The following is a 24,553-nucleotide window of genomic DNA, read 5'->3' as shown; positions in this document are numbered from 1 at the left end:
TCCAGGAGGGCACACTACCTTGTAGAACTGCTACCAGTTTCCATTGACTTTCAGTATAATGTCACTACACATTTTCTCATTTGCAGACATTCATCCATGGGGTCGTGCTCATGGCCAGCTTCCTCTTTTACTTTGCGGTCTCCCTCCTTTACAATGCCACCTGCGTTACCTGCAACAGTCCAACCAACCCCTACTGGATTATGGAGAGGCAGATGTCAGATCCCGTCTTCTACCTCGTGTGCTTCCTCACACCTGTTGTCGCCCTTCTTCCAAGGTTAGTGTATTTATTTAGACCGTTCTTCCTAGAGCCACAGAGAAGCTAGGTGGCGTGATAGTGTGCAGAGCACCCAGCCTGGAGTCAGGAAGACTCATCTTCCCGAGTTCAAATCTGACCTCAGACACTTACTAGCTGTGTGACCCTGGGCAAGTCACTTAACCCTATTCGCCTCAGTTTCCTCATCTGTAAAATGAGCTGGAGAAGGAAATGGCAAACCACTCCAGTATCGCTGCCAAGAAAACCCCAGATGGGGTTACAAAGAGTTGGACACAACTGAAAACAACTAAACAGCCCCAGAGCCACATCTCCTTACACAATGCACTAACTTCACAATCCAGGAATTAGGAGCTCAGATTTCTCTGGGGCCTGTAGGGCTATTATTTTAGCGACAGTATGGAACAGTGAGTGTCTGGAGCACAGAGCTAAAGAGTCCTGGGTTCTAGTCTTAGCTCTCCCACTGAGTAGCTTTGTGACCTTAAACAAGCCATGTGACCTCTTCAGGTTATCTACATAATGTGTATTATAATAATACACCTTTCATTTCTATTCCCTCTCATCTGAGGTTATTATTGAAAGAAGAAATAAAGCCAAATTTAAAAGCATTTTATAAAAGCAAACTAGTATTATTATAAGGTCTACTGTTTATTATAATTTCTCATAAAATAGTAATGATGTCTTACATTTCTACAGCATTTTACCGCATAAATATTCTCCTACCTATCACATCGTTTAATCTTGGCAATTACATTATGACATAAGCAGAAAAGTGCTCTCCATTTTCCTAATGGGTAAGCTGAAGCAAAGGGAAAATCATGGATTTACTCAAAACTAATCATAATAAACATTAGTAGTAGTGTATTATAGCGAACATTTGCATTACGCTTAAAGGTTTGCAAAGACCTTTACAAATATGATCTCATTTGTTTTTAACAACCATCTTGGGAGGTAGGTGCTATTAGTATAAGTTCAATTACAACAAATGAACATGAAAATTAAAATCCAGGCCCCCAACTCCTAGGCTCCCAACACCAGACAACCTCCAAATGAGCCTTCTGAAAGACCAAGTCATTGTTCCTAGTGACTAATACAGACAAATGGCTCTAAAGGAGACATATCACCATGCAGGTCAGTATCATAAATGATCTTAGAATTAGCCCTTGGAGTAGAATAAGATTACTTTACTGAGTATTAGTCACCGTTCAACTTGAACGAATTTATCAACATTAGCTATAGGCAAGAGACTATCTCAGAACCAAGGAGGCCTTCTTTTGGGTAACTAGAGTGTGGTAGGGAAGGGAGAATCAAGAGCATATTCACAAAGACCATGGGACCAAGCCCCAGGCCTTGACTGACCCTCTAATTTTCAGGAGCTCCCTACTCTAATCTCCTTCAGGGGTTCACATGAGTAAACCCAGAAATTCATTGCACCTGCACGGATTTTTAGTTTTCTTAGGCTATGGACAACCTGACACCTCCTCTATGGACACAGATCCGGTGGAGATGAAGGCAAATTCAACCAAAAAAAGAAAGGAATATACTTTCATAATAAGTCTCAGACAACATTTTCATCTATACTCCTCATCACCCCAAACCCAGAGAAACAGGACAAGGAGAAATATTGGGGCACAAAGCCATATAAATGACCTATTTCATCCTTGATTGGAAAAAAGTTCGTTTGTAGAACAGTTAATATCATCCCTGGGAGATAAAGCTGTTTGGCTAGACAGCATGGTAGATGGAAAAATCAGTATTTTTGGAGTCAGAGGACCCAAGTTTGAATCCTAGATATGTAATTTATTAACCACGTGACTTTAGGCAAGTCACTTAACTTCTCTGGGTCTCAGTTTCCTCATCTGTAAAATAAGTGACTCAGACTTAACAATTTCTTTACCTTCCAGTTCTAAATCTTATAATCCTGTATGCAAATTAGTGAATCCATCAGGAGGATGCCAGACTTAGGAAATGTGTATACAATCTTTCTTTTACTAATTATATTCTCCTTAGATCTAAATTGTGATTCATTTCTGTTTGCTTCTCAATATGATGCTCCATAGAGTTTTGATGAGATTAACTCTCTGTCTCTCTCTGTCTCTGTCTCTCTCTCTCTCTCTCTCTCTCTCTCTCTCTCTCTCTCTCTCTCTCTCTCTCCCCGCCTCCCATAGGAAGTGTCTAGTGACTTTGTTCCTCTAAGTCCCACAGCCAAGTTTCACATCCTTACTGCAATTTGGGCGTTCGTTGAAAGCATGGTTTTTGTTCAACATTCAAAACTACCCAGTGTCATCTTTGCCTCTATTTTCTCTCCTAAAAAGCTGCATCAAACATTCAGTTAAACATTTTTGTCCCCCACCTTAGGGATGAAGCCAAATGCTATGGTCAGTGCTGGCTCAACAAGACGTATAGCTTAAAGAATCCAATCTTTCATTTTCTCTATTCAAGGTTAGAGGGTCCACATGTTCTCTGTGGGACATACTAGATCTTGTCTTTTGTCAAGTTCGATTCCTGGAAGATCCAATTTTCTTACTCCACCCCCCCACCAGCAAAATAGGTCATCCTTGGCTTTGTCCTCCAGCCCAGAGAGGATCAGTCACCTTCCAAAGGTAACAAATCAATTGTGGAGCCAGGTCTAGGACTCAGCTTCCCTGACCACTAGTCCAGAGTTCCTCCCCCTATACCCTGCCTGTTGCGAATGATCAGTGAGCAGTTTCTACAATAGTCTATGCCAAAAGATAAGTCAGCCTTACATCTGATTCTCTATCTCCTTCCTGGCCTTACATCATATGTCTTCCCTTCCCACATTCAAACTCAATTGCTCTGCCTCTATCATCTTCTCCTATGCTAGCCACCCTAGCCCTCAATATATCCTGCTCTCTGTTCTTTTGTTCATGCTCTGTCCTACGCCTGGAATATCATCTTCTATCTCTTCTCCTGTTGATTTCCTCCCCATCCTTTAAGTTCCAATGAAATGACACCTCCAGGAAGCTTCTCCTGATCCTCCCCACCCATAGCAATTATCCCTTTTGGAGATGAAATAGCACTTTGTTTTGTACCTCTTTCCTGCATTTGTATCATAGCATCATAAATTATATATATGTTTGTGTCAGCTCTACACTTTGTAAGCACTTGCAAAGCTGGGACTGTCTTATCTAGACATTCCATCTCCCCAACCCCTATTTCAGTGTTCTGCACAAAGAGAACACTTAAAAGTGTTGTTGGATAAATAACCTAACTTTCTATGGAATCCTTCAGAGCTCACTCAGTCCTCTGGGCCATCAGGGTTAGGGCATCCGACTATTCCTAGGACTGAAACATAAATCTTTTGAGAGCCAACATTCCCAGAATACCAAAGATATCTATTTAGGGGTTCAACTGACCTGGATGCCAAGATGGTATTCCCTTTTTGGGACCTGTGACTATAGATATTTATAAGTGTTTAGGACTCATTATTTTTCCATCTCCCCCCAGGTATTTTCTGCTGGCTCTGCAAGGGACCTGTGGAAATTCACCCTTCCTGAAAGCTCAGAAACTGGACAGACTTCCCAAAGAGAAAAAGGAGCTGGCAATCCAAGAGTGGAGGAGACAACGGGAGAGACTGTCTACAGCCCAGCAAGCAGCTCCATCCCCTGGAAATGCCAGCCTGGGCCACCTTCAAGTCCCCCATTTCACAGAACAGGACCCCTGCCCAGGTCATATGGGGTATAACCAAAGCTCACCTAGCTCTTCAGCAAGACCCTCCCCAGATGAACACCTCTTGCAGCCTAGTGGAGCCAAAGCTTTTGGAATGTTCAAGGGTCCACAGATTGGCAGCCCAAGAGGCTCAAAGAGAGGGAGTCACCGCCGATCCCAGAGCTCACTGACTGTATGAAGGGCCTCACACATAGCTGCACACGCAGTGACAAACTCCAAGCATGTTTACATAACATGTTATCTTGTGACCTCAAGCAAGTCACAATCCTTCCTGGGCAAGTAAAAGAAGACTGGGCAGGCTTGATCCCTTTTCCTATCAGAGTAATGAGCTCCCTGGAGAAAGAGCTGATTTTCCCAATAGGTTAAAAAAAGTAATTAGGGAATTCGCCAGCCACTCTGAGTGTTTTCTACAACCATCAGGCAGGCCATCTTACAAAAAAGAGTCATTTGTTTCTTTTTCAGAATGGAAAAATATTTCCATGTACAGTGAGTTACGACAGTTCTTTAAGAAATGGCCCTCAAACATCTAACTCCAGGAATGTGCCTGCAAGCACTGAATCACTGTCATGAATAGTTTGTGGGGGCATAGCTCTTCTTACATCCATAATTTTGCCCAAACACACCATCATCACCATCCCCAAGAATTTCTCTTCTTGTGAGGAGAAGAACTAAAATTTGAGAAGACATAGGCCGAGAGTTGGAGCAAAGGAGTCTGAGTTTCTTCCACAAATGAGCCCTTCCACCCAGAGACCCAAACCTTCTTGTATTCACTAAACTAGATCCAACTGCCATTTAGCCTTTAAGATAAAACTTGTTGCTGCTCCACCTCATTCTTTTCCCATGAAGGCCAGATTTGAATTCACTACTTTGGATATCTATTTTTTGAGGAGAAAAGAGGGAGAGTGGGAGAAGGAGAGAAAGAACTGAGTATTAGTCACTATGCAACTTGAATAAATTTATCAGCATTAGATGTAGGCAAAAGGATAAAATAGAGCCAAGGAGGACCTCTTCTGGGTAACCAGAGTGTGATAGAGAGAGAAGAATCAAAAGTATATCCACAAGGACCATGAGGCTGAGCCCAAGAAGAAGAGAGGAAGGAAAGACTGGAACAACATAAAAACTATCAAGAAGGGTGTAGACAGGATTCATTCCCTCGTTCAACCAATCAACAAGCATTTATTAAGCACCTGCTAGGATTACAGATAATCTTGTTCACCTCAAACTGGGAACACTAGAACTTGGCCACATCAAAGCAACACTTGAGTTCGTTTTGGGACACAGAAAAAGAATTCCTGCTTCATACAGTGAGTAGAAAGCTTAGGAAACTCATTAACCTTAGGAAGGGTCAGGGGCTGAAAATATGAAAAGGATTCAAAGAGGTTTGGGGGGGGCAGGGCAATTAGGGTTAAGTGACTTGCCCAAGGTCACACAGCTAGTACATGTGTCAAGTGTCTGAGCCCATATTTCAACTCAGGTCCTCCTGACTCCAGGGCCGGTGCTCTACTCACTGCGCCACCTAGCTGCCTCCAAAGTGTTCTAATGTGTTAATCAATTAATGATAGAGCTGTAAAAAAAAAATAAATTAAGGAAAGCTGGGGATGTTTCAAGGATGTGCCTGACCATTTGAGGTTAACATGGAAGGCAACCGTGTTCTCCCCTGATTGCCTATCAGAGACAAAGCACCAGACTATAGAGACCAGAAACCTGTGTAGTAATTCCTATGGCTTTATGGCTATGAGGGGAGAGGTGGAGAAGACCTGTCATTTCATTGGTGTAGGGAATTCTCAACAAGGAATTTCCCTCTACTAGTGCATATTAGCAACTCATCCACTACCTATTTTTCAAGAGTTGCCTAAGCCACTGAGTGGTTGTGACTTGCTTAGGGTCACACAGCGTGAGTCAGAAGTGAGACTTGAACCCAGGTCTTCTTGACCCTGAGGCTAGCTTCCTATCTTTTTAGGATATAGAAATCCCTGGACCATTGCAGTATCTGCACTCCCCAACTCATCATGGACCATGAAAAACCATTCCCTTCAGAGGCTAGAACACATCCCAGCTGCCATTTGGGAGGATGCAGTTGACTGAGCCAGCCCTTACACAATTCTAAAACTTGAGGAGCCATTCAAGGCTTTCCGACCTGGTCACTATGCCTGGAACTAGTTTATTAGAGTATCTCTACCTCTCTCATACTCTACAATCCAGTGTCACCAGCACTGGAGAATTGGTTAATTCTAGATGTTTTCTGTAGTGCCACGGAAAACAATAACAATTCAACCTTTCATGATTGAAAGGAAAAGGCCAAAATGCAGAGGTCATCAATGCCTCACCTTCTACCCTCTGAGTGTCTACAGATTGCCACATGTCAAAAACCCACAAGGTCAGAGGCTAGCATACTATTTCGGAGCTGTGGGGAACAGACAACCAGAGCCTCTTGCCTAAATGCCAGGTTGCACCAAACACCATGCTGAAGGCATAGCATTTGATGAAAACCTTATCAAAGTCTTTGTCTCCCCACCCCACCCGCTTTATAAAAAATAAAACCAAATGTGATTATCAAACTTGCCCTCTAACTCAGGGGAAAGACTAATTATGTGGGGTTATTTTTTCCTTTTGTATCTGATAATTCATATTAATGGTTGTATTTAATGTATTTTATATTGTTTATCTGGTTTTGACTGACTAGAGATGTATGTATCATTTCTCTTGGAGGGAAAAAAATAAATGGTTTTCCATAAGCAGCCATCAATGGAAATCTTCCATCAACTTGTTGTTTCATCAATACCTCTCTGAGCCCCATTTCTTTGATTAAGTTGCTCACTCATTATGTATTCACAATGTGCATGGCCCAAACATGGTGCTACAGGAGGAACAGGAGAAAAAGAAGACCTTCTTTCAGAAGCTGATCGTCTACTCCAGCACACAAGAGAGGGGTAAAAACTAGACCTTCATGGATATAAGGAAGCACCAGGTGAGGAAACTCCCTTTATCAATGCAGGTCAGAACATTCCCTGCAACTAATAGGGTTATAGAGTTGATTCAATCCCTGAGAGACTGAGGGATTACCTAGGGTTTCACAAGTAGTATCAGAGATCAGACTTGAGCCTAAGTCTTCCCAGATTCAAGACCAGCTCTCTATGTATGACACCATACTGGCAATACACACATCTACTGAATGATTAAATCACAATACATACAGGCAATACAGTGATAACAGCAACAACACCTGTCATTTATGTGCCACTGTAAAATCATAGGATTATTAATTTAGAGCCAGATGGGACCGTAGGTGGCACATAATCCAGTCTCCTAGTTTTATAGATGAGCAACAAAGGCCTGGAAAGTTTAATTGACATGCCCCAAATCACTGCATTCTCAAGTAAGTGAAAGAAATGAAATTTGAATCCATCCCCTCTGATTCCAAAGTTAGCAATCTTTCCAGATTGATAAAGTATTAAAGAAATGTCATTGTGGAATGGAATGGTCAGGGGAAACTTCGTATAGGTGATTTGACTTGAGCAGAATCTTGATGGGTGGGTAGAATTTAAATTGGCCAAGGCAAATAGAGAGGACATTCCAGATAGTGAAACTGAGAATGTTTGTGCAGACAAAGCTGCCTAGTGACAGCTACGTGTTCAGCGGATAGAGAACTGGGCCCAGAGTCAAGAAGACCTGAGTTCAAATCCAGCCTTAGGCACTAGCTGTGTGACCCTGGGCAAGTCACTTAACCTTTGCTTACTTCAGTTTCCTTAAGTGTAAAAGGAGAAGAGTGATGGCAGTTACATTCCAGGGTAGTTATGGGATCAAATGATATAACATTTGTAAAGTACTTAGCACAATGCCTGGCACACAGTACGTGCTTAACCAGGGCTTATTTCCTTTCTTCCTACTGGCTTGTTTAATCATTTCTCTTACAAAGCACTCTCCATTATGGAATAATCTCTTTGGGTTTATGGAGGATACATTTTTAGTTGGAAAGAGAGAAATGTGGGATAAAGGGATTTAGAGGAAGAGCATTCAATGCAGGAGAAATGGGAGGTTTTTTATTTGTTTTGTTTTCAAAGAAGCTGGTTAAGTGGCTTCATCATTTCCTCATTTTTCCAACTTTCCTCTTCCCTTTAAAGCTACTTGGTTAAGCCCAAATACCTCAAAATATAGGTCCAACTGTTGAGAAAGAGACTTACTCCTAGGTTCCTAGGTGCAAGCCACACTGGCCTCTAAACATGGCCAAAGAATAGAAGACCCTTTCCAGAGTGTGGCAAAAGAATAGAACAGGAAATCAAGCCTGAAGTGCTAGCTTCAGACAAGCTCAACATTGACCACTTATAAGGCATCAACTCAAATACTTTCTTTGTACCCCCAATACTTAACACACTGCCTGAAACATATAGGTAGGAAAGATAGCACGAGGGGAGATAAATAAATTAGAAACCTCCTAGAAATCTTACTACAGACACTCCAGGAGTCCCCAAAGCCTGAAGCTTTCTCTTAGGGTTGTGGGGAGGCGGGGAGGACCGAGGAGCATGAGCCCAAGTCCTCTGCTGGGGAACCTTGGGGAATTCTAAACAGAATGCCTTAGGCAGGCCTAAAGTCCTTGATGCTCTGACTAGATATTTCCCACAAGGAGCCTGAAAGCTTCCAATACTCTGGGCACAGACACAAATGGGTCGTTGAAGCCAGGGTCAAGAGCCCAAGAAAACAACATCAGGACCACATAAGAAGTAACCACGCAATTCAAGAGTGTAGAAGGAGGCAGAACCTGGTTCTGGTTCTGGCACAAGGAAGCCCCAGTCAGTGGATTAGGATTATGAAAGCCTACCTGATAAACTAAGTCAGTTGTCACTGCTTCCAGTCACAACTCTCCAAACTGTGATGGTTTGCCAGCAGTCCTGGTAGGGTGAGGAAGACAGCTGGTATTTATCTCCTTCCTTGTTCAGGGACTTGAATTGTCAAACTGCTTCACCCCACTCCCCATTTTAGAGACTTTACCATCATTCTTCAACCTCCTTTCCTGTCCCTTCCCTTCCCTGCCCCCCAAATGATCTCACTAATACTTCAGAGAAATGAAAAATAGCTCCAGTTCTCAGAAAGTTTTGGGACCCTTGTTGTATGTAGGATTTGCCTACTGTAGCCCCAACCCATGGAACTAGCTGACCAGTTGGAACAAACAGAGAATGTGTTCAGTCATTAAATCTTCCAGAGCTCTACGTAGTGCCTTGCACAAAATGACTGATCAATAAATATTTGTTGGTTGATCTCTTAATAGCCTTTGAGCAGAGGGGGGAAAAAATCTTAAAGGACAGGACACTGGCGTTCCTTAGCTGTCTGATCATGTAACAGAAGTAAGTGTTCATTGTCTTAGATAATGCACAGTCCATTTGTCTTTGCTTCATTTCCAGCTACAGTTTAGAATTATGACCTGGAAATTGACTTGGGTTCTTTTTTTAAAATACTCTCTCTTTGGTGCGTGTGATTTATTTGGCTTTTGTAAGACAGGCCCTCGATATTTGTTCACCCGATTGACTTTAACATTTCATTCTTTGTAACTGGCCTTAGTGAATGTATTCAGGGCTAAATACACTAACCAAATACACTACCAAATAACGTAATTTAAACAGTCAAAAAAAAAACTAGGAACAGGGACTAGAAATATAAATACACAGAAGTGGGGTAATTAGATGGTGCAGTCGACTGAGCACAGGACTTGGAGTCAGGAAGATCTGAGTTCAAATCTGACCTCAGACATTTACTAGCTGTGCCACCCTGGGTAAGACAATTAACCTCTACTGGCCTTTGTTTTCTCATCTGTAAAATGGGGATAATCATATCTACTTCCTAAGGTTGTTCTGAGAATCAAAGGAGATAATTGCAAAGCTTCTAGCAGAGTATCTGGCACAGAGTTAGCATGATATAAAAGTTAACTGTTATTACTATTATTATTTATACACCAAGCACTATGAAGAAATATTTGGATTAAAGAGATGTCCAAGAGACAAACCCATAAGGCAAGAACAATTTCAAAAGTACGAACAGGATCTTAGTGGAGAGGGAAGAAGAATTGGATAGCTACAAGGTATCTAAGAGTGACTAGAAGAAAACAGGCAAGAGACACAAGCTGAAATTAGAAATAAAATTAGAGCTCTAGAGAAAAGAAGAAAAATAAGAAGCTTAGAAAAGAAGGTAGAAAAGCTTACCCAAACAGACTCCTTGAAAATCAAAATAGAGCAAAAATAATTCAATGGTTCCAAGAAAATATTAGAACAAAATCAAAAGATTATAAAAAGGGGGAGGGGAACAAGATGTGTTGCATCTACTATCAGAAACAACTGACCTAGAAAAAAAAAAGACCTAGGGGAAATAATTTGAGAAACATCAGACTTCCTGAAAAACATGAGCAAACAAACAAAAAATTAAATACCATATTTTAATAAATCAAAGTAAAAATAGAAATACTCTACCAGTCACTTCATGAAATTCAAAATTAAAAGCTCCTAGGAACGTCATAGCCAAAATTCAGAGCTTCCAGATCAAAAAACAAAGTGCTATAAGAAGCAAAAAAAAAAAAAAAAAATTCAAGTACCAAGGAATCACAGTCAGAATCACCCAAGACTCGGCAGTAATTAAGACAAGGAAGAGAAACTCTTTGAATATAATATTTCAAAAGAAAATAGGTAAAGGCATTACCAAGAAAAGTTTACCCTGCAAGACTCAGTATAAAAGGTCGTATGGGGAAAAATGTATAGGAATATATACTGGAGAGAAATATACAATTAGTAATCATAACCACAGACTTATTCTATATTATATTCTATAAAAATAATAACCGACATTTCCATAGCACTCACTATGTGCCCAATTACGTGGTAAGACCAATATCTGCTATGTAAGCTTAATTGATTCCAGAGACTAAGATTGGGGCCATTGACATAGGTTTCTGGTGGCCTTCACAAAAAAGGCAGCCCTCAAGGAGGCAGGGGTATATCCTCTTTCTTCAGAGCTTCTCACTGGCAGACCAGGTCAAAACAGTGGCAGGGAAGCAGAGCCCAGTGTTGTATTCTTGCTTTAAAAAAACTTTTCCTTGATTAGGCTAAGTAAACCTCCTTTTGTTAACTGTTAGATGGTTTATGAATATCTCATTTTTTTCCATTTTGGAACTTGAATCACCAGACTGGTCCAAGTCAGTCCTGACCTGCAACATATGCCAGCAAAACTAATAACAAATGAATGGATGAATAGTTACAAAAGCATAAAATACTCAGATTAGCAGAACAAGAAATAAAAGATTTGCATAACCCAATCTCACAATCTTTTTTTTTTCAACAAGCCTTAACTGAACTGGGAGGGGGGGGGGGGGGAGGTCAGATGCTTTTACTAGTGAAAGTTAACAAACATTTAAAGAACAATTCATCTCTATATTGCATAAACTATAAAAATAGAGAAAGAGGAGATCCTACCAAATTCCTTCCATAAAACCAACATGGTCTTAATACATAAACTAGGAAGAAATGAAGCAGAGAAATAAAATGATAAAATGACATGCCTAATGGATATCTATGCAAAAATATTAACTTAAATACTAGCATAGTTACAGAAACATAATAAAAATATTATGTACTATGATTAGATTGTATTTATACTAGGGACACATGGTTGGCTCAATATTAAGAAAACTATAAACAAAATATGCAAGGCAGCATGGCATAGTTGATTGAGTGCACTGGTCTCAGAATCTGGAAGACTCAGGTTTAAGTCCCATCTCTGACATGTATTGGCTATGTGAACATGGGCAAGTGAATTAACTTCTGAGATAAATCCAGTTTAACTGGATCACAGAGAGTGGGAGGAGAGGTTAACAATAAATATTTATAAATAAGGAAGAAAGGAAGGAAGGGAAGGGAAGGGAAGGGAAGGGAAGGGAAGGGAAGGGAAGGGAAGGGAAGGGAAGGAAAGAAGGAAGGAAGGAAGGAAGGAAGGAAGGAAGGAAGGAAGGAAGGAAGGAAGGAAGGAAGGAAGGAAGGAAGGAAGGAAGGAAGAAAGGAAGGAAGGAAGGAAGGAAGGAAGGAAGGAAGGAAGGAAGGAAGGAAGGAAGGAAGGAAGAAAAGAAAGAAGGAAGGAGGGAAGGAAAGAAAGAAGGAAGGAAGGAAAGAAGGGAAGGAAGGAAAGAGAGAAAGAAAGAGAGAGAAAGGGAGGAAGGAAGGAAGGAAGGAAGGGAGGAAGGAAGGAAGGAAGGAAGGAAGGAAGGAAGGAAGGAAGGAAGGAAGGAAGAAAGGTAGGTAGGCAATTTTAGGGTATGAAGAAAGCCTTCTCTTCACCATCCTGTTACAATTCCTGAAATTCTTGTCATTACTATCATTCTTGAAGACAGTGAACCTTTACCAAAAAATATAAATTTGCTGACTAAGAGACTGTCACAGACTAGCAATGGTCAAGGCCCTGAGGGCATATAGCACCAAACTGCTATATTCTGATAAGGAGCTTGGGGAAATGGAAGGTAGACCTTTGGCTATCAAGAGTCCTGGCTGCCAGGGAAGGTGGGCCAAATGTACTGCAATGAACAGCCAAAGGATCCCTGGCAACAAAGAGGGAGGCAGAAAAAGCAAACATCTCATGCTTTGAATTTTACCAGTGTTCAGCATCCAAACCTACAGAGAACTCTCCATGACCAGAAAAATTCAGAGAAAAGTTATTTTTTTTTCTACAAAGCATTCTGGTGCCACCTAGCATCTGGAAAGGGATAACTGCACAGCTGAAGGCCTTTCATTGGTGTGAGGAATAGAAAATGGACCTAAGGGAAATGATAAAAGGCAGTGAGCCCTGGTAGGTGAAAGCAGCAAGGACCAGGGAATGTCCCAGACTGCTAGGGATCTTTAGGGTCTGGCTGAGATCTCGTGAAGAAAAGGAAAGTCTCAGAGGCAGTAAAGCTTACTGTGGGGGAAAGGACAGAAAATTATCATCATCCCATTGTCAAAACCCACCAGGAAAGGCTGACTACAAGAATAGCCTGCTGGGATAAGATCAGTCACAAATCTGGAACCCCATGAGGCTATGGGGGAAATTAAGGTTTCCAGTTGGCTGGAAAGATGCTAAAAACTGGCTATTTCCCTCCCAGAGGCTAGGCATTTTGCTCCATGGATCTCACACAAGCCCTAAAGCAACCCCATAGCTCTTGACTCACAGGTTGCCAGTAGGAACCGGTGAGATTTCCTGCTCCCCTTGGTTCCCAAAGCCCTGAGAGGCTTTTCCTGAGAAAAAGATACACTCCCCTCAGAAGGAGATAAGCAGGGAATTCCAGGGAGTCAATGTGTACAGAGAGACAGGCTGGTGTAGTGGATAAAGGGTTGACTTTAGAGTTAGGAAGGCCCAGGTTCACCTCTGACTCATACTAGCTACAGGGAAGTCACCTACCGCTCGCTGTCCCTTGCCTAAGACCAATGAGTGGTTAATCTACTTTGGTAGAGGGTGTTCTCATATAGATAAAATCACAGGCATGCTTCCCCCTCTCCCCCAAAAAAATGTGTGCATAATTCTCCCAAAAACTGGTTATTAGAGGTTTTCCAACAGCAAAAAGAGTCTAAGGAACCCTCAGTCTTTTTCAACACTTTTTAGAATGATCTACTCAGGTATTTAACTCATCAACAAATGCCAACATATTTATTAAGCCGTGTGTACCTTTGCCAAGAAAACTCCATGGATAGTGTCGGCATGCTATGGTCCATGGGGTCACAAAGGGTCAGACACAACTGAAAAACGACCATGTGACAATGTAAGACACACATACCTTCCAACACCAACTCCCCAGCCCCATCCCTGCTGTTAAGAGGGAAAGGCTCTCATCAAATTATTCATACTGAGGTGTTAAAGGCTGAATATGTCATCCCTCCAAACATCATAGATGTAATGCTGGGAGGGACCTTAGAGGCCATTGAATTGATCCTCTTCATTCTACAGTTGACAAGACTGAGATCAAACGAGCTGGCCAAGGTCATGTAGTAAGCAGCAAAGTGAAAATTTGATCTCAGGCCTTCTGACTGCAAATCCAGCCCCTTTTCCAACATATCACGTTGCCTTTTGAAGAGACTAAATATAATTTTTTTAAAGAAATGCTAGGGAAAAGAATGAATTGCTACAGTGAAACATTAGCTCTTATGTCTGAAGACAGGGAGGACACATGGGTAATAGTTTTGCCCAAGCATATTTTGGAACAAGAAGAGACGCTGGACCCCTACACCCAGGCCACAAGGGTGACTTGACCCTCTGTGGCAAAGCCATCCATTAAGACCTAAAGATGAAAGTCACCTTAGAGGTCATCAACAAATGAGAAGACAGAGGCCAGAAAATTTCCCAGTGGCCACATCAATGCACCACAGAGACGTCGCAGCTGCCCAATTCTCCTTTAAAAGCAACGCATGTGTTCTAGCAGAAATATTTGTAAACAATTGTTCATTTAGTGGCTTTCAGACAAGAATATGGGAAAAACACATATATTACTCCTCCTTCCCACAATCTGCCGTGTTTTTTCCCCTCCAAAACCAGCTCCATTTTATAAAATAAAACAAACATTTATTAAGTACCTACTGGGTACAAATCCCTATTCTAAACATTAGGGGGAGGGGATACAAAACTGATTATAGGATCATAGACTGCAGGCAATTTCTGCCCCTTACACCAGGGCATGAAGGCCAGCACCCTACAGTACTTAGGCCTAGTTCTTCCTTCATGCTACTTAATTTTTCAAGAAGAAGGATAAGATATAGACACAGAGAAGCATAATATACAATTTTATATAACAAATGCATTAACATGGTGGGAAAGTGGTTGGAGAAGAGATTCATAAGGCTTCATAGAGGAGGAGACATTTGAGAGCATATTCCACATCCAGAAGGCAGAATAGTTTTGGCTGGAGCACAGAGGGCCTGGAGGAAAGTGATTCAGGAAACAGGCTAGAAAGGTGGAGTGGTATAATAATATAGAAGACCTCGAATGCCAGGCAGAGAAGTTTGAGTTTACTTGGGAAACATGAAGGAGTCATGGAAACTTTTTGGATGGAGGATTGATCGACATAACCAGAACTCCACAAGAGGATTATTCTGATGATGGTATGAAAGACCAATTAAAGGAAGAAGCAAGTAGAGGTGGGAAACTGTATTAAAAGACTTTTGTAGTAATCCTCTGGTTACTAGAACAATAAAAAATACTTAATTTAGAATGTTTAAAACTGGACCCATTACCTTTACCCCAAAGCTGATCCTACTTGTGTCTGTGATAGGCTCTTCTCTGTGGTTAGCATCTCACATTCAGTCATTTGGCTGGCACTATCTTTCCTGTCTCTCTCCTCTCTATTCCTACTGCCATTACCCTACTATTACCCCACTCCTGGACTGTAACAATAGTCTTCTTACAAGAATTTGCACACAAATACATACACACACACACCCCATTCTCTCAGACCTCTAATCTATTCTTCATAAAACAGAACAATCTGATGCTCACCTAACAAAGCTTCTAAGGCAGTTTGCATGCGTTATCTCATTGAAACTTCACTTTAACCCTATTAAGTAGATATTATGCTTATACCCATTTTACAGGAAATGAAGGCTCAGAGCTTTTAAGTGACCAAGCAAGGATGATATAGCTGGTTAAGTGCCAGAGGCCAGGTTTGGATCCAGGTTTTCCTGACCCTGGGTCCAGCACTCCACCATTCTGTCTCTAGCCTTCTGTATTCATGTCACTCCTATGTTCAAAAAAAACTTTGGTGGTTCCCTATTCCCTACCAAATACAGTTTTTAAAGTGCTTTGCCTGGTATTCAAGGCACTCCACAGTCTGATGTCACCCTACCCTTCAAGCTTTAAGTTTATATCTCTCTCATATACATTCTACTGCAGAAATATTGGACTTACTTTCTCAGTCCCCTAAATATAACCTGTACTTTTCCATGTCCATGTCCTTTATTTAAATTTTTCCCTATTCCTGGAATACTGTTCCTCTCTATTGAAATCTCACCCATTCTTTTAATTTTTTAATTTAATTTAATTTTAGACTCAAAGGCCAGAACTCAAATACAGAGTAGAGAAAAGAAACAAAATGTATTGTAAACTTAAATACAAAGTAAGAAAGAAAAAAAAGCATGCCGTGTGCATAGCAGAGAGTAAGAGAGGATTCAAAATATATAACAATAGATTTTCATTTCAAGAAAGCCTACATGATAAATAATACATGTTGTGCTGAGAATTGTCCATTTTTTCTTTTGTTCTCTGCTGTGCACTTTTTTACTTTGTTCTTTTTTTTCCCTCTCCCCACCCCGCCCCCAAAGGCTACAATAAAGTTTAGATGTTTCTTTATAGCTATAGATATATACATACATATATAGACATATATTTTCCCAAACATACTCTGCTCCTGATGTTTGTTTTTGTATTTGTACATATTTGTACATATTGTACATATTTCACATTTGTACATATCTCTTGTTTCCTATCCCTCCTGATTCCTCTACTTTACTTCTACCGACTACCTTGCCCTCCTATTATTTACCTACCCCCCTGCAAGGATCCCTCCCCTATCCTCCCATTCCCATTAATCTAAACACCCTTCTATACCTCCCTTTTGCCTAGTCCCTCATTCTCCCTTCTAAAAATCCCTCCTTTGTCCTCTCCCCCCGCCATACACCTATTTTATTTCTTCTGAGTTTAGAAGACTTTTATACTCTTCTAAATATATATGTATTGTTCCCTCTTAAACCCATTCCCGATGAAAGTAGGTTACCAGAACTACCAGCCCTCCACCCCATCTAATTCCTCTGTATCCTTTCTTCCTCTTGCACCTCATTTGTATAAAAGTTACTCTTTTTAGACATTTCTAAATGGTTTTACTTTTTAAATTCATACCATAGTCAGGTTTATCCCCCCCCTTTCTTGTGAGCTTGCCAATTACTAATAAGAATCTTATACATACATTTTACATTATATAAAAGGTAAACAGTCTGTCCTTATGAATCCCTTATAGTCAGTCTTTGGTAGGTACCTTATGTTTCTCTTGGTTCTTATATGTTGAATCTTCTATTAAGTTCAGGAATTTTTTTAACAAAGTCTTGAAAGTCTGAGAGTTTATCAAATGTCCATTTTTTTTCACTCAAGATAATACTTAAATTTGCAGGGTGTAATATTTTTGGCCAGAGCCCCAGGTCTTTTATTTATCGATGTATTGTGTTCCAAGACCCGCAGTCCTTTAATGTCTCTGCTGCTAGGTCTTGTACAATTCTAATAGTGGCACCATCATATTTAAATTGTTTTAATCATGATGCTTTTAATATTTTATCCTTGAGCTGGGGGTTTCAGAACTTGACTATGATATTCCTATGAGTTTTCCTCATAGGATCTCTTTTAAGTGGTGTTCAATGGATTTTCTTTATTTCTACTTCCCTGCCTTGTTCTAATGCTTCAGGACAATTTTCTTTCATTATTTCTTGTATTATTGTGTCAAGATTCTTTTTTTGGTCATAACTTTCAGTTAGTCCAATTATTTTCATATTTTCTCTTCTTGATCTGTTCTCCAAATCTGTTGTTTTTGTTGTAAGATGTTTCACTTTCTCTTCTATTTTTTCATTATTCATGTTTTGTTTAATTATTTCTTGATCTTTTATAATTTCACTGGCTTCACTTTGCCCAATACTAATTTTCAACGTGTCATTTTCCTCCTTAAGATTCTGAATCTCCTTTTCTAATTGGTTGATTTTCCTTTCCTAACCTTCTTGTTTTTCTTGGATTATTTTTATTTTAGTTTAGGTTAGTTTTTCCTACATCACTGTCATTTGATTTTTAAAGTCTTTTTTAAGATCTTCTATAAATCCTTTTTGGGAAGATGACCATTTGATGGCACTCTTTGGGGGTTTCTTTACTTCAATATCCTCCTCTGAAGATGAACCCTGGTCATCTCTATTCCCATAATAGCTTTCTATGGTCGCATTATTTCTCCTTTGCTTGTGTATTTTTTGTGGTAATAGCTTGATTTTTGTAATCACCTGTAGCTCTGGGGTATGGGAAATGGTGCCTCTTGTCCCAGATCTTCAGTTCTCCCCTCTAGCCTGGAACCAAAGCCAAACCTCCAACCTCCTGTAAGTGCCCACAGTCAGAGGCTTTCTGCCCCACTGCTTCTGCACTCACCTGGAGTGTGCTAGTTCCTTCTCACCCCCCCCCCTCCGCCCCCCCTGCTCTTTGCCCCACAGCTGGGTCTGGCATTCCTCATCAGCAGAGGTTCCCTCAATCTTCCTGGGCTCAAACGCCCAACTCCTCTCACTATCTCACTGTGGTTGGTGCGGGGGGCCGGGGCCGAGGCAGCCTCTCAAACCAACTAACTCCAGGACTTGTGGCTAGTTGTTAAAATGGAAATTAGCCTGGAGGTGTTTACTCCTTGCAGGGACCAAACTTGGTCCTGGGATTTTTCTTCCAATCTTCTCAAACTGTTGCAGGAAGATCCTGATTGTGCCCCTATTCTTCTTTGTCTCCACCCACACTTTGTTTGCCCTAAGGTGCTATTTTAACTCTTTTGTGGGGGAAATCTTGAAAGCTTGGAATTTTCTGACCTACTCTGCCATCTTCCCAGAATTCTCTCACCCATTCTTTAAACTGCAACTTCAATACTGCCTCCCCACCAAAGACTTCTCTGATTCTTCCACTTGGTAATAATCTTTCTCCTAGGCAGGGGTGGGGAACCTGCAGCCTCGAAGCCACATATGGCCCTCTAGGTCCTCAAGTGTGGCCCTCTGACTGACTCCAAACTTCATAGAACAAACCTATGGCTGAAGGTTCCCCACCCCTGTGACCCAGGGCATCATGGAGTGCTTCGTTTGTAACTCTCAGGTGCTTCTCATGCAATATTATGTATCTTTGTGTTTGATCTCTCCCCACCTACCCACCCCCAACCAGTAGCTCTTAGAGAGCAGAGGATATTTGTTTTCTAAATTTTTATCCTCCTCGTTGCCCAGCACAGGGATTTGTGTAGGGAAATGCTTAATAAATTTTTTTAGTTTTTTTTTTTGTTTTGTGTTTTTTTTTCAGAAACAGTGCCTTTCAGACAAATGAATAAATGCTGAGAACCCCAGGAATGAAAAGCCCTGGGTTCTCTCTGATTCCACCTAGTTCTGTATTCTTTGACATCAACTGGTAACTTGCCTTTGATTCTATTCCTTCTCATCTTCTTTTCGATTTAACCCATCAGTCATACTCCCCGTCTCCCGGTCCTTCATTCTCTACAAATCTCTACAGATCTACCTATGAACACGCATGGTCTCTCCTATCTTTAAAACACCTTCACTTGACTTTGCCATCCCCTCAAGCTGTCATCCTATATCTCCTCTGCCTTTCACTGCCAAACTCCTTTAGTCAGCATCGCGCACTCATCGTCCACACTTATTTCCTCCACTGCTTACAATCTAGCCACCAATCCCACCCCTCTGGTCCCAAGAATTGAGGGACATTCCAGTAAGAGACACCAAGGAGAGGCATGGTTTTGAGCTATTTACTGATCAATGCTCATCCCCTCTCCTACTGACTGAAAGCTCTCTTTTCTCCCCAGATTTTCCTGGATCATATTCCCTGTATCTCTCCTTTGCTCCTAACTCTGGGAACCTTGTATTCTGCACATCTTTAGCCACCAGATCATGCTAACAGCACCTCATTGGAGAAGTGCTATGCTCACCCTGAAGGTCTGTGCAAGGGTTCTTAGAGCAACATTGCTGAGTCAGTTCTGTGTTCTCTATGGTGATCTGAAAATGTATTCCTAAATTCTGCAGCTCTCTCTTTCCCTCTCTCTCTCTCTCTCTCTCTCTGAAAAGGTTGCCTTGGGTATATGGATTTGTAGATCTTTGCAATCAAAATTAGCTCTGAGCCCCTGCCTCCTTTCAACCTGGCATGTTTCAATAGGTGTTAATCACATGACCTTGACATAATGAAGTTGGTTTTTCCTGGAAATAGAAACACATGCAAGAATGCTAGAGGCAGCAACTTTTCTCTTAGCTGAGAATCAATCAGAACACAAAGTGTAATAAAACATACAAAAATATCAACAGTCGTTGTATACTTAGGACAGCTAGGTGGTGCAGTAAATAGAGTGCCAGACCTGGAGTCAAGAAGGCCTGTGTTCAAATCTGGCCCCAGACTCTTCCCTGCTGTGTGACCCTGGGCAAGTCCCTTAATACTGTTTGCCTCAGTTCCTCATCTGTAAAATGAGAGGGAGGAAAAAAAATGGTGAACCATTCCAGAATCTTTGCCAAGAAAACCCCGAATGGGATCACAAAGAGTAAGATACAACTGAAACAATTGAACAGCAATTATATATTTGCCGTTGAAATTTCTCCCAGATATAGGTCGTCCTGAGAGTTCTATGACATACACAGTTGGAGTGCTCCCTTGAGCAAGGGAATGAAATTATACCTCAAAATGCCCATAGGACTGGTCATTGAGCGAAAGTACAGGAACTCTGGAGACAGAATCTCAGCTCATTTATGCCACAAGAGTTGGAAATGGAAATCCAGTACAAAATGGAACTCAGAAGGATTGGTGATTTGTCTGGTCTCCAGAGGGGACCTCTGACCTCATCTGGTCAAAGCTGGCAGCCAGCCCAGGCAAGTCCCTTCTATATGTCCCTGCATCCCTCTCACTCTGACCTTGACTGTCACTCTTAGCTACTGATAGCTGCATATAGGTCCTCTCCTCCCCCAGCTCTAAGGTCACAGATGCTCAACTAGAGAAATCTGCAGATCCCAGGGATCTTATATACCTGTGTGTGTGTGTTAAATCCCCCACCCACAATTGATTGTAAGGTCCTTCAGGCTAGGGACTGCCTTTTTTTTTTTTGCCTTGGTATCTAGCATAGTATCTTGATTTTAATACATGTTTGTTCAATTGAATTGGTCAGATGACTTGACTTCTCACTTTGCTCATCTGTAAAATGGAGATGATCCTACATATCTCACAAAGTAGCTGTGGATTTGACTAAGGTATGGTGGTGTTCTTATCATCACTCAAGATAGTGATAGTCTCCAGTGCTCCCAGTGCAAAGAAGTACAAAGAGCACTGGATCTGGAGTCAGAAAACCTGGGTTCAAATTCTAATTCTGGTGCCTGTGCCTCCTAGGGACTGTGACCATGGATATCACTTCACCAACCTGGGCCTCATTTTTGACAAGCACTGCATGAGAGGTTAGGACCTGATGATATCCAAGGTCTCTCTACCCTAAATTCTATGCTCTCTCCAAGGCTGCAATCAAGAAAAGCTCTGAGAAGGGCTGGTTAAAAGCTTAACTGATCACTGTTTCATAGGAGAGTAAAAGCAGTTGCCAGTCTACTGACTGACCAGCCAGTTCTGAACATTGAGTGGTTTGTAAATGTTGGTCAATAACAACCACAACAAAAAAGAAATATAAAAAAGACTAAAAGTTACTGCCAGTTAATGGACAGCTCTGTTGTATGTGGTGTTTAAGCTCCAAACCCCTTAGCCTGGCATTCAAGGCTCTCTAGGACCTAGCTAGCTCTGAGCCATTGTAAAATTTTCAGTGTGAGCATTTACACCTCAAAGATTAGCAAGGTTACAAATCAAGATTTGATTTATTATGTTGTTGATTGTCTAGACTTAAGAAAGCATGGAGAAAATGTTAATAATATCGACCTTTTTTTTTAAGAGCCAGGAGTTAAACATTTACCAGAATCTCCCCGATTCCCTTCTACTCTCCACATTTATCTTCTTCCTCAGTGATCCAGATGAACAGGATAACTCCATTTCCCCCAACATTTCACACACTTTCCTACCTCTGATTCCACTCACCCTTCTCTGGCTGCAATGTTCCGTTCATTCACACCCCTTCAAACCTGCCAAAATCCTACCTCTCTCTCAAGTCCCATTTCAAATCCTTCCTTCCCTAAGAAATGCAATTCTCTCCAGTTGAGCTGATGTCTCCTTCCCCTGCCTTCTGTTAGGAACTTGGAAGGCTAAGGACTGGGGCAGGCAGGAGGGGAAGGGGGGACACAATCTGAGAATTTACAATGAAGGCAGAGAGAGCAAGCCAAGCATGTTAGAGAAAGGGGTATAGAGAGTTCTTCATGGGGTATAGGGTCTTGACCCCTTGTCCTGTTCCACCCTATTCTATATATAACTGTATTGAGGAACTCAGAAATTGAAATATCTGTTCTCAGTATCTTTCTCCAGTCATAGGGTTTAATTTTTTTCTGTTTTGGAATAGGAAGAGAACTTTAATATCACCTAGACCAAGTACCTCATTTTACAGGTGGAGTAGCTATGGCCCAGAGAGGTTGTCACTTGCCAAAACTGCGCAGCTAGTTAGGAATAGACTAGGGGTCAAGATTAAAACCTAAGACTCTCAATTTTAAGCCCAACATCCATTCCACTATGACCCTTAAGAGATAATATCCCATTCCATCTGTGAATGAATAATATTTATTAAGCACTTACTATTATTAAGCACTGTGCCGAATATTATGTATATACAAAAGTGAAATAGTTCCTGTCTTCAAGAGTTTCCACATTAACGGAAGAGACAACACACACAGGTGAGTGATTGGCCAGGAAAGGAGTTGTGGTGAGTGAAACAATACAGCTGTCTATTGACATGCCTAGGCTGGAGGTGAGGAGCAGAATGCAAAGCCAAATGAATTAGCTCCTCCCAGGCCCAGTCCCTAGTGGGTGACTTCAGTCTGGTCCTGTCTTTCTTGTTTTAACAGGTGCTTTGTGTCACCTACATGTGGTTCCATCATGAAGCCCAACTCTGTGATGAGGTAGCCACTGCTACTCTCAAAGCAGGCCTCTTTTACCAATCTTTTTCCTAGAGCTAGAGCTGGGAACAAGGCGAAGTGGGATAGGGAGGAGGAGGAAGAGAAGGTAGGTTTATAGTACCTCGGAAAATATGTATGCATTAGCCTGGCAGGAATTACAGCCATAACAGCCAGAGTAGCACTTTCTAGACAAAAGCAAACTGAAGATAAAATGATTCTTGTCCCAAAATGTTTCTCTCGATTGGCATACCCTAATTGGCTTTGGGAGGAGTGGGAGGGAGAAAGGGGCAGAGGGTAATACATAGCTCTGTTGCTTGGAATGCATACACCCTGGTTGTTTTTCTTATTTTTAATTAGAAGTTCCCATTTAAAACATGATGGCAATGAGGGCCACCATAGGCAGTGTTTTTCAGGGTAATTAGTGAACTCTTCAGGTGGTTAAAATGGTCCCACCATTGGACCAAGGCCACATGTAATTGTACCAGAATGCATGGCCTGCCAGGCAGCTCTTTCTTGCAGTAGAAAGAAGCAATTACTCACAATATCTATTGGACAGTTAAATCTGTAGAAAATCATATAGTGTGTATAACTTAAAAGCTTGCCAAGGTTTTAGAACATATAAGAAGCGATGCTTGCTTAACATTCACTGATTAGGCTGTCCATGAGCAAACTTCTACAGGTACAGGGGTGTGTGTGTGTGTGTGTGTGTGTGTGCATACCCACCTGCATGTAGCCATATGGAAAACACAAGCTATGGGACTTGAGGTTAGTCACTTACCTTGATTTCTTCATCTGCAAAATGGGGGCAGTTAGTGGCAAAATGGATAGAATGGTGGGCCTGGAGTCATGAAGACATCTTCATGAGTTCAAATCTAGCCTCAGACACTTATTAGTTGTGTGACCCTAGGCAAATCACTTAACCCTGTTTGCCTCAGTTTCCTCTTCTGTAAAATAAACTGGAGAAGGAAATGGCAAACCACTCCAGTATCTTTGTCAAGAAAATCCCCAAAATGAGATGGCAAACCACTCCAGTATCTTTGTCAAGAAAATCCCCAAAACGAGATCATGAAGAATGAGACATGACTGAAAAGAGTCGAACAACAACAAAATAGCCATGCTGGGAGTACCTACCTCACAAGGTTGTTGGATTAAAAGAGAAGGATTTAAACAATCGTGTATGCTATATCTATGTTTAATTGTATCTGTTATTTTGGACCAGATCTGTGATTTCATTGTCACTGGGAACCAATAAAGAAACTCACTCTCCCTAAGCAGATCAGCTTTACAATCTATGGTCTTTGAGAAGTGCCTGGAACACTCGGAGGTTGTCATTTGCCCAGTCGCACAGCTAGTACACACATCAAAGGCAGGATTTGAACCCAGGTCTCTATCTACTGTATCATTCTACCTCTCATTATTACTATTAATTTTATTAATTAATAATTAATTAATATTTATTAATTAATCTTAACTGCGGTTCGATGGGATTCAGATAGAAAGAGTCCTGGGATGTTTGTATCCTACTACTATTCTTTCCTTCTTAATATTTAGTGGACTATTACACAGGTGGATAAAACACCTGTTTTTGGTAATTGAATAAAAGTGCTGGGACGGAAGTTCGTTTTCTGTGGATTCACTGAAAGCAGATTTGGTACAACTCCAGTGACTGACAGGATGATGGGAATGATATGGACCTAATCCTGTTCCCACATGGTTCTGATTTCTTCTGTTTATTCTTCTTCCTCTTGTTATCTCATTCTTCTCATCTTTTTCATTGCTTTGTTGCTGGTGCTGCTGTTACTATTATCATCTG

The 24,553-nt window shown here is 41.2% G+C and overlaps 1 protein-coding gene across 1 annotated transcript in view; it reads left to right on the top strand.

Moving 5' to 3' along the window:
• The window catches only part of ATP10B (ATPase phospholipid transporting 10B (putative)), a 147,729-nt gene extending 143,590 nt beyond the window's left edge, over nt 1-4,139 (top strand). The window contains exons 21-22 of the mRNA XM_036749742.1: nt 87-274; nt 3,740-4,139. Of these exons, the coding sequence (XP_036605637.1) occupies nt 87-274; nt 3,740-4,139 (588 nt within the window). The remainder of the gene's footprint in view (nt 1-86; nt 275-3,739) is intronic.
• Nucleotides 4,140-24,553: the final 20,414 nt, after the last annotated feature.

The sequence above is a fragment of the Trichosurus vulpecula genome, chromosome 3 (assembly GCF_011100635.1).
Source record: "Trichosurus vulpecula isolate mTriVul1 chromosome 3, mTriVul1.pri, whole genome shotgun sequence".
Taxonomy (NCBI): Eukaryota; Metazoa; Chordata; class Mammalia; order Diprotodontia; family Phalangeridae; genus Trichosurus; species Trichosurus vulpecula.
Note: the sequence above shows the minus strand (reverse complement) of the source record. Positions and strands in the feature narration are given on the sequence as shown.